Source organism: Amaranthus tricolor, chromosome 5 (assembly GCF_026212465.1).
Source record: "Amaranthus tricolor cultivar Red isolate AtriRed21 chromosome 5, ASM2621246v1, whole genome shotgun sequence".
NCBI lineage: Eukaryota > Viridiplantae > Streptophyta > Magnoliopsida > Caryophyllales > Amaranthaceae > Amaranthus > Amaranthus tricolor.
This window is the reverse complement of record NC_080051.1, coordinates 21,750,340-21,761,116: the sequence shown is the minus strand read 5'-3', so window position 1 is coordinate 21,761,116 and position 10,777 is coordinate 21,750,340. Positions and strand designations below refer to the sequence as shown.

General features: G+C 33.9%; 2 protein-coding genes across 4 annotated transcripts in view; both read right to left on the bottom strand.

The window, feature by feature from the left end:
• Window positions 1-1,563: 1,563 nt before the first annotated feature.
• Window positions 1,564-5,021, bottom strand: LOC130813730 (ankyrin repeat-containing protein At5g02620-like). Its single transcript, XM_057679587.1, has 2 exons — window positions 4,234-5,021; window positions 1,564-2,564 (listed from the first exon to the last, which is right to left on the bottom strand). The coding sequence occupies exons 1-2, from the start codon at window positions 4,813-4,815 to the stop codon at window positions 1,836-1,838; spliced, it is 1,311 nt and encodes a 436-aa protein (XP_057535570.1). The 5' UTR covers window positions 4,816-5,021; the 3' UTR covers window positions 1,564-1,835.
• A 1,393-nt stretch (window positions 5,022-6,414) lies between these two features.
• The window catches only part of LOC130813729 (midasin), a 43,219-nt gene continuing 38,856 nt past the window's right edge, over window positions 6,415-10,777 (bottom strand). For all 3 annotated transcript variants that reach the window (XM_057679583.1, XM_057679584.1, XM_057679585.1), the window contains exons 71-76: window positions 10,548-10,754; window positions 8,750-10,465; window positions 8,378-8,659; window positions 7,530-7,811; window positions 6,912-7,040; window positions 6,415-6,826 (exon numbers count right to left, since the gene is read on the bottom strand). In XM_057679583.1, the coding sequence (XP_057535566.1) occupies window positions 6,794-6,826; window positions 6,912-7,040; window positions 7,530-7,811; window positions 8,378-8,659; window positions 8,750-10,465; window positions 10,548-10,754 (2,649 nt within the window). In that variant the 3' untranslated portion in view covers window positions 6,415-6,793. The remainder of the gene's footprint in view (window positions 6,827-6,911; window positions 7,041-7,529; window positions 7,812-8,377; window positions 8,660-8,749; window positions 10,466-10,547; window positions 10,755-10,777) is intronic.

Here is a 10,777-nt window from a genome sequence, read left to right as displayed (position 1 = left end):
GAACACGGTCCGGTCTGGTCCGGTTTGACAGAAAAATCAGACCAGACCAGAAATTCCGGTCTGAAAATTTTTCAGACCAGACCAGACCAGTCAAGAGACCAGACCGGACCAGACCAGACCGTTCTAGAGCGGTCTGGTCTGGTCTGGTCTACGGTTTTTTTTTAATTTTTATTGAGTGAGATTCTTCATTCTTTGAATTTAAACAATTTAACATTCAACATATCAAAATTCAAATCAAACCCTAAAATTGATAAATTCCAATCAAATTCCAATCAAACAATTTAACATTACGAGATTCATAAATTCCACCTACAAAACATCTGCTTATTAGCTAGTGCAGCTTATAATAGCCTAATACTTCCTGTTGCATAAACCATAATCCAAAATCAGGAGGCCAACTAAACTAGTTGACAAATGAATAATTTGGAGACGAAATTCAAGGATAGCAATACAACTGAATTGTCACTATCAAGCGCATGCAAAAGGCCTAGAATATAATTGCAGAGAGCAGAGATCGAAATTGCAAAAGGCCTAGAATACATCAAATCAAAATGCGAAATTGCAAGCGAGATCGAAAATGAAATCTTGAAGAACGGAAACTCACATGTGATTCTTTGAAGAGCAGAGAGAAATGAGATAGCGTAGAATATAATTTACGACTCACGATTTTGGAAAAGGAGATGGAGGCAGCCAGCAGCAGGAGTTCACTCACGAGTAGTTGCCCACTTGCCCTAATCCCCTAAAATATGATTTTAATACGGTTTTTCGGTCCGGTTTGGTTTGAAAAATTTTAAAACCGGGACCGGACCGTAAACCGTTTAAAAAACAAAAAACCGGACCAGACCATTTAGACCGTAGACCAGACCAAATATTTAAATTACGGTTTGGTCCGGTTTGGTTTACGGTTTAGACCAAACCATGTTCAGCCCTAAATATGCTCCCTCTTATTCTCCCTATTAGTCTCATTTTTAAATATAGTTAAGTTATCTTATTAGTCTCATTTCTATTTATAGGGTGTATTTTTGATCTTATCATTCTTACTCACATTACCTTATTACAATAAATCTAATGAAAATCATTAATAATTTACTTATTATCCTTTTTTCTCTCCTTTTTAAGTGGTTCCATTTAACCTATCTAAAAAATAGTAAAAAGTCAAATGGAACTAATTAGATGAATAGGAAGGAGTATTAAAAGTCAAAACAACTAGAGTAACGAGGGCCTATTTTGGTGGTATGCACTGGGCAGGGTGCCTTACCACACAGAGCCCCTTAGATTAAATTATAATTATATTAATTTTTTATTTTAGTTTAAGAAAATCTCTCTTTTTAATTATAAAAATTTTAAAAATTTATGAAAAATAAATTAGACCTCAGAATTCTTTACTCTGCACAACAAGTTTTTAAAGAATCCTAGCTTCTTCGTGTTGCCACAACAATAGCATCTATAGTTCATAATTCAACCTTGATATTCCATAACTAAAAAAAGTACTAGCATACTCTGATACTCATGCAGTTAGCATCATCTTTAATAACAAGAACACACTTATATTGACGGTAAATATATAAAGAAAACAAAAATTAAACTATACAAATAAAGATAAACAAAATTGAATTTACATGTAGCAATAAAAGACACATTACAAATGATAGTAAACTAATAAAGCGTCCACATATATATTCATTGAATTTACATTTTAACCACAATCTCCTCTATTTTTATCTTCTTAACACACAAATTAAAATATGAACACAACTTGAACAGAGCAACATATACATCAATCCAACAAAGAAAACTAAAATACAGACCCAAATTCAGATCAATTCACCCTTTCATCAAGCACTTGACAAAGCATTCTCTCTTATATTGCGCAAATTTCTTCGCTTCGACCTCCTTTTAATCGTCGTAACAAACAAGACTATCAAGCGTATGATGTTAAGTGCACTAAGTATCATCAACAATACGAACCAAATCATCATAAAAACAAGAGCAATATCGAATCTCGAGTATCGATTTTCATTAGATATCATTTCTCCAATGTAATTCAAACCCATAAACCCGAGTGCAGTGTACATTAACTGCACTATAAGCCAAGCACAAAACCTGTTTTCCAAAGGTAAACCAGCAACTAACAGTACCATAATTGTAACAGCAGGCACAAATGAGGCCGAGTTTATTGAGTATTGGTCGGGTATATCAGGCCCGTTTACCCTCAAATATATGATGGGTAATGCATTAATCATAGCAATCAAAGCTGAAGTTATCAAGATTTTGCCTTTCATATCTTCTAATTGGTTAATATTGTGTTCTGTGAAGGTGAAAAATGTTTTCCATGACTTTTTAGAGTTGGGTTGTGTTGGGATGTTTGATTGGGATTTTGCGGGTGATTGAGAAGATGATGGGTTATGGGTTGATTTGAGAAAGTTGGATTGTAGAAGGAAGTTGTGTAGTTCAAGTGTTTTTAAGTCTCTTGGTGAGTTTTCAACCAAGTTTAAAGGTGTAAGACCATTGTTGTTTACTGCATTTGGTTCAATTTCTGGTGTTGCTAGCAAGTATTTTGTGATCTGTAAGAGGAATAATAAGAATAATCATGATTAGAGGCATAAATTTAACATACAGTGATCTTATTATTGGTAAAAACTAAAACTAGTTAGTTTAGTGAATACTTTTGAATATTTTTCTTTTGGTTTTATTATATTTTTAATTTTAAGTGAGAGCTTTTTAAAAGGGATATGACAGAATGAGAGATGAATTATTGATTTAATTATTTTATTGTAATATATATTAATATGTCGACATTTATTCTCATATTAATGCTGAATGAGATTTTGATTAGTATATAAATTGGATGGACTAATTCTTCTACTACCAGTTTGGCAGAAAAAACTCAATCAAATTTGCATATAGCAACTGGCCTCTTATGGATGTTTGTACACATGAGCCTACAAATGGTCATAGGCTTGAGAGCCCATGATGGTTTGTGATAGGTATAAAAATCGGATTTACATGTGAGGTTGGATTACTGACTAAATATTGGAGTTGTGAGATATTAACTAATATATAAATTAATTTGTCAATCTTATTTTTAAATATAATTATTATGTTAATAAATAACTTTATAATAGAGTAAGTGTCTCATTCCAATCATTAGTTCTTATATTGGAAAACACAGTTTTAGTCAATGAAAGCAATCCATTGGAAACATTTTCGGCAATCTTATCACGAAGTTGTTACAGTTTTAGGGATTTGTTCCCAAAAGCATATTGCAGAAAATGATTGACGATCACTTTTTTAGTTATAAGATAAGATGACATGTTGCTCACTTTCTAACGTGGTATTTCAAAATGATTTTTTATGCATTCAAATATACTAATTTAATTTTTAATATTTTAAATTATCTATTATAAAAAATATAAAAATTTAATATTAATAGTTTTTAGATTGAGACGAATCAAACAAGATCTTACTTCATTATATTTTAGCTTATAGATTATAACTTATCATAACTTAAGAGTGATGAATAAATAGTGCATTATTTTATTATGTCTGAAACGGAGAAAGTATAATGACATAGCGATAACTAATAACAAATATCACTTACGATTTCACATAAATAAAAAATATACGTGAATTCTTCAAAAATTTTACTATTTAATTTGAGATAAAAAACTACTTATTTTTTGTCCATCAAAGGACATATGTTTTATAATCTATACTAATATTGATTAATTGCAAGTTATTAATAAGTCAATTAATCTTTATATTCTATTGAAATACCATTATTTGACTCAAAAATTCTCACATAATTAAGTCAATTAATATAATTTCATAGGAATAGTGAAAGTATAATAAAGTACTTTATTCTTTCCAAATTACTTGCAATATTAGCAATATTTACACTATTCACTCATCATCCTTAATTTGTAATTAATTTTTAATCTATAAATTAAATATAGTCAAATGAGATCTTGTTTGATTTGTCTCGATGCAAAGATTATTAATATCAAATTTTTATAATTTTTTATTATGTATAATTTGAGATATTAATAATTAAATTAGAACATTAAATTACGTGAAAAGCTAATGTTGGAAGTAATTTGAAACGGATGAATTACATAATTTTAGCAAAATATATTACATAAAATGATCAATTCAAGAAATTGATCAATAATTATAATTAATTTATAGTTGTGAACGAAATTCTTAAAATAAAAAGAAAAAAAAGAGTATTACCTCCAAATTCTTGTAGAGAGCAGCCAAATGCAAAACCGTGTTCCCATCATCATTTCTCAAATTAATCAAACTTCCACTATCATTCTCACTTCTCACCACCTCCATCAACACTCTCAAACCTTCCAAATTCTCATACTTCACACACAAATGCAAAACCGTATCTCCTCCATCAACTCGCAACCGAGTCGACTCATGACTCGCCCTAGCCAACTCACTCACGACCTCAACTCGAACCGCCTTCATCACCGCCAAATGAATCGGCAATTTCCCATCCTTACTCCGAGCCAAACACGCACTTGCGGGCCCCACACGAAGCAACTCGCGAACAATCTCGAGATAACCTTTGGCGGAAGCCACATGGAGAGGTAAGTGACCAAGCGAGTCAGACTGAGTAGCGAGTCGAGAGTTGTGACTCAGCAGAGCCCTAACAAACTGGAGATGGCCACGTAGGATAGCTACGTGTAAGGGAGTGTCTGTAAGGGTAATTCTGTCAAGAAGTAAGGGATCTCCTTGGATTAATTCTTTAAAAATTGCGACATTTCCATGAAAAGCAGCATCATAAAGCTTTTTTTCCATTTCCATCTCTATTTCTAATACTAATTTCTTTGGGATTTTGTGTGTTTACTTAATGTTGGCGTTATAGGACATACGTTTATACTGGAGATTTTATACTTATCTGGTAAGAAAAGTACTCCAATATGTAACGGCGAAGAAGAAGGTAGTGGCCAAGTGGGATTGGTTTACTTGGTCAAAATTGGATATACTTGTACTTCATTCTATAATCCAATCCCTAGAAATTTATCTATTTTTATAATTTTTCCGTTCTAAAATATTCAGACCCGATAAAGATTTCTTTCAAATAGAATTTACGAATTTTAGTATTAAAACTTTAAATATGATTTTTCATCGATCTATATGAAAAAATATATCTATATGAGATTTTGATATATTCTTCTTGATATATATTTGCTCGTTCCAAATTACTTACAACACTTTCCTTGTTTAGACATTATTAAATAATTTTTTATTTACCCCTATTTTATTCTCACTTTATATATTATTAACTTTTTACCTACTATTATTGAGGATATTATAGATATTATGCGACAATGACATTTCTTAATACTTGTGTCAGAAGGCAATGTTGCAACTAAATGTCAATTTTTTAGAATTATTAAAACTTACAATTAAAATTAATTGAATTTTAAATTTGCATTGGGATCTGTAAAAAAAATACATGAAAAAGCAAATGAAACATAGAGAGTAATACTTAAAATATATGAATCAGAATTAAAAAATAAAAGTCAATCATAATTCTCAACACATTTTCATTAAAAAAAATTGTTGTTAAAAAATTTTACTTTACTATATTTCCTTAATTTTTCCACTAATTAGCATTAGTCAAAATTGAACATGTACTTATAGTTCGGTCTACGAAATAAAGAAAATCCAGAAAATTGGTCATTCAAATGCGTGTTAATTTGCCCGTTTCGTGCACATGGTAATGTACCAAATTAAGTGCCCTGTTGACCCTAACATTTGTATAACCTGCTATTAAAAATTTTTAAAAATTTATGTAAAAGAAATTATTTGGAAGTCGTTTCTTAAATTAATTTCTATTTTTTATGCATTTTAATCACTTTAATTATAAAATCAAATGGCTTATATTTCATCTTAGAAAGATAAACAATTGTGATTGTATGATTTGTGGTTCTTGAATTAAAAGTCAACCACTAATAAATTATTTTAGAGAGATAAGAGAAGGTTGGTAGAAGCAAACACAATGCTACATGGCAATTTCTAATTGGGAGTTGTTGTAAATATGCTTTGATTATTTATTTTTGTATTAACATACAGAAAATAAAATCAAATTTCAGCACAAACAAACTATAAACGATTGTCATTTCTCACTCAGTTATTAAAATTTGGCATATAATATATCATTGAAAAGATCTTAAAGTCTAGGTTCTAATGCCGCAAACATTGCAATTATGTGATTTTCCTGTAAAAGGTTATAGCCAAAAGAGTGAACATGTATCAAATTTCAACACAAGCATTTTTTTTAGAAATTAACATTCGTTATAGATGCTTGCCGAATCATTTTGGTGATTATTTTCATTTGCCATAGTATTTTGATATTGAATTTTAGTTCAGAGAGTTAGAAATTGAAGGTTTGAAAAGTAACCAGGAGCAATCTTGAAAGTTCAATATATAAGGAGTGGCGACAAAATATAAAGGGTTGTGAACTATAAAAATGTCCCTAAAAAAACCTAAAACACAAGAACATTGAGAAACTTTTATAAAAAATGATGACTTGAACAGTGGATTAGAATTAAGAATCAGGACTTACATTGTTTCTCATTAACATTACATTCCCGCCAAAATTTGTATATACATCTCTACCATATCAAAACCTTTTTCTGGTACTCAAAACTGTATACTGTAGTGTACACAATAGTTAACAATTGTCAATTTAAGAATGTCAGTACCATATGCCATATGATGCCTGCTTAAGACCAATCAAAAAGATGAATAACACGGCGGATGGCAGTCATCCCAATTAGTCACTCGAATGCTGCATCAGCTCAAACCACTGCACCAGAAAGGGTTCCGATATTAGGATATGAATCATGAGTAATACTCGTCAAAGCTAATTTGAGTTCCAGAAGAGGAAATACCTGTCTCAAGAGATCGGCTAGTGTTCTAGGGAGCGCCTCAATGTTCCTCAGTACAATGTAGTAAGGGAATGGAAACGAGTCGAGATAAGGAACGGCTTTTTGAAGTACTCCATTCTTGAAGATATAATCCTTCATTGTAAAATTTTGAAAATAAAAATTATTAGAAAAAGAAAAAAGAAACAAGCTCATGTAGTTTCATTTGAAGTACATGATGGATTAAGTGCAAAGGCTTAAGGAAATTTGACATTAATAATTTAATCTCTCACCCATCCGCTGTGAATAACTCCAATTTTGAATTATTTTTTAATAAACCAACCTTTGTCCTTAGTTTGATGTCGGCATACTAAGAGGGTATGTTGATAGCAAACTAAGGGCAAAGGTTGAATTATTATAAAATAAAATGTTATGTTGATAGCAAACTAAGGCCAAAGGTTGAACTATCATAAGATAAAATGTTATGCTAATATCAAACTAAGGGCAAAGGTGAGATTATTAAAAAATAATCCAAATATGGGATTATTCACAGTGGATGGGTGAAAGGTTGGATTATTAATATCAAATTTTCCAAGGCTTAAATCCATCATTACCAAAGCAAGAAATTGCAGAAGGGGAAAATACCTTGCAATCTACTATGGATTCTTGAGCACTGTCCAAAACGATGAACGCGACCATACAGTTTCGATGCAATAAGTCTCTCATGCACCGTTTCACCTTTTCCTTGTTGTCATGAAATCGTCCATCAGCAATAATTAGAACAAGTTGCTGCAATGGGTTCTGACCAGAAGGCAGTCTTGCATTACCCATTGCCTGTTCTAGCATGTTGCTCAAATATTTGAGTAACTCAACCATAGGTTCCTCTCTTAATGTATTCTCTTGGCTGAATGTCAGGCTTGAGATCATCTGCTCCAATAAATATTCAAGGAAAAATAAGTCTTACCGTCAAAAGAGATGAAGTACTTGAAAGAAGAATAGAGGAAAGCATGAAAATGTTTCATTATCTCCAGTTAATGTTATCTAGTAAATGTTCCTTTCCTCTCGATTTTTTGCTCTGCCTTCTTTCTAACATACCCAACCCCAAATAATTAATAGTTAATGTTTCATTATCTCAAGTTAATGTTTCATTCTCGACAGACAGTCTCTGTTTTTGTCAAGGAACCAACTCAACCAAAAGTTTAAGCCGATGGTTGAGGCCCCAGGATGTTGTATACTCTAACACGCCCCTTTACACGAGAGCCCTTCGGGCTAGAAGTGTGGATGCTACACAGGTCCTCCTCATATCTGGTGCTGAATATTCCACTTTAAATGAGGGGTGGTTGAGATCGAACCGATGACCTCTTGTCACACTGGCTTCTGATACCAAGGAACTAACTCAACCAAAAGCTTAAGCTGATAGTTGAGTCCCAGAATATGTTATATACTCAAACAGTTTTCTCATTTTACTGGTATCAAAAAGAAAAAGAACTGACCTTCATCCCAGCTTCTCCGGTCAAAGGCTGTTCAAAGTCGTGCAATGAACTAATGTTCCCTTCCTTCCCAAAGCTTGTAACAGCTAATTTCCCTACTTCTAGCTGAGAAAGGGCACGGCATACGGTGACCAATGCTTCAACAGCAAAATCACCACAGAAATTTTCAGACATACTGCGGGAATCATCCACCACAATCATTACTTTGTAATCACGTTTGTTGGGTTTAGTACGTCTCAACCATATCTTATCTTTCCGATAGTGACTAGCAATATATGGAATTACCTGCAGTTCAACAAGGAGAGAAGCATGATGAGATTAAGACAAAAAAAACATAGGAAAGACAAAATTACGATCAGGGATTCAAATGTTTACTTTTTTCATATTGATTCTTTTGCCAGTCCTGTAATCCCCTTGAAGCTTGCTAGCCAGTGTAGGCTCCATGACTAGGCGTAGCTGTTCAGCCAATTCCTGAGATAGCCTCATCGTACGAAGTTCATACTTCCTCCAAAGATCATGAGCATTCATATTCATGCCACTCAGTTGTTGAGCAAGATTCTGCACTTTGCCTGGTTCATCATCAGTTGAAATTTCAGTTGTCATATCGTGAGTCATGTAGGACTTCGTTACTGAGACTAAACTCTCTACTTGTTTTCCAGGACCAGCATCACTCTTTTTCTTAGCTTCTTGAGCATCTTCTGCCGGTTCATTACGCGAATCAGAAATTTTGCTTTTTTCCTCAATCAATCTCATGAAAGCTGGATGACTGGGATTTGTTTCAGTATTAGAATCCTCGAATTGGTGCTCCTCATGTTCATTATCCTGAGAAATGAGCTTATCTCCATCAGGTTTATCATGGGCAATGTTGTGTTCCATCTGGTCAGGCAACGCAGATCCTAATGCCTGTGCCGTTCCCTGATCAAATTCAGATGTAAACCCATATTGATCTGCTTCATGATCTTCCATATCATCCACAGTATCTTCATCTCTTTGCGGAGCAGCATCAGCAGATACTTTCACTCTCTCTTTCCAGTCTTGAAGCGCATCCCCGATATTGCGAAGCGGGTTTGGCTGATTATTCTGAATGGATGACATGTCTTGAGAAGGCAAATGGGTTTGTGGTTGGTTATCAGACAGATTACCCTTTGATGAGTTTCCCAACAGACTTTCCATCTGGCTGGCGTTTTCTTGTGATGCAAGGTCATTCTGGATATCACTACTCATCGAGGACTTCATTTCAAGCGTTGTACTTGTGGAATCAGCCTTTTGCATTTCACTCATTGTTTGGGACATCGGCTGCATGTTAGGAACACGATCAATTGACAACTCAGAATACCCCTGCTCACTTCTGTCCTTAGTAGGTGCGGTAAGATCCAAATCCTCATTTTTCTCATTCTTGTTCTGTGAATCATCCATCTCAGCGTCTTCACTCAACTGGGTAGCATCTGCTTTCGCTAAACTTTCATCTTCCGGGACATCATTATTGTCTTCCATATCTCCATCATCCACATCATTGTCTCCCTCATCCTTTACATCTTCTTCCATGGAATTATCCGGGTCTACTTCTACGTTCTCCGAATCTTCAACAGAAGTTGGATTTGGTTCGTTAAGATCAATGTCTGTGGGTTCATTATCCGCCTCTACTTGATCAATATTCATTGGATCTGTATTATCCTTGTCATCAGTGCCATCGTTACTCGTATCCATATCTTCATTATCATCACATACATCAGATTTTCCTTCTGTTAGTTCATCAGTTGTAGCAGCAGAATCCTCTTTAGCTCTAAGCTCCCTATTATTGGGATCTTTGTCTTCCACTGAAGGTCCTGTTTTATGCTTCTGATTTTTATCATCAAGATTTTGATCTTCTTCCTTGTTTTGGAGCTTTTCATCAACAACTTCACTGCCATCTCCAGTATCCCCCATGGCATCATCCAATTGATCAGCTTCATCATCTCCATCATCATTATTGTTATCCTCATCCCCAGAATCTTCGCTCAAACTGTACGTAGGAGCATCAAATTCATTCTGCATCTCAATTCCTTCATCGTTTTTGCTGGGTAATTGATCGGATGTATCGGGCTCGTCTTTCTGTGGCAGTAAATCAACTCATTATACATGTTTACATTGTAAAGTTTAAAAGTACTACTTGGGGAAATGAACGGCTATTTACCTCTCCAGAAGTCCCAAGGAGCTGATCTTCATCAGTTATCTGGTCGCTCACATCCTTCACTCCCGCACCTTCTCCCATGCCAGTTCCGGATGCATCTTGTGGTTTGTCACCATGGGTATCCTCAACAAGGTCTTCACTTTGTACACCATAGCCTTTGGAAAAAAGTGAAGCAAATATCCCAGCAAGCCTATGAGTCAAAATGGATATCTGCAATAGTAAATCAAGTCGGC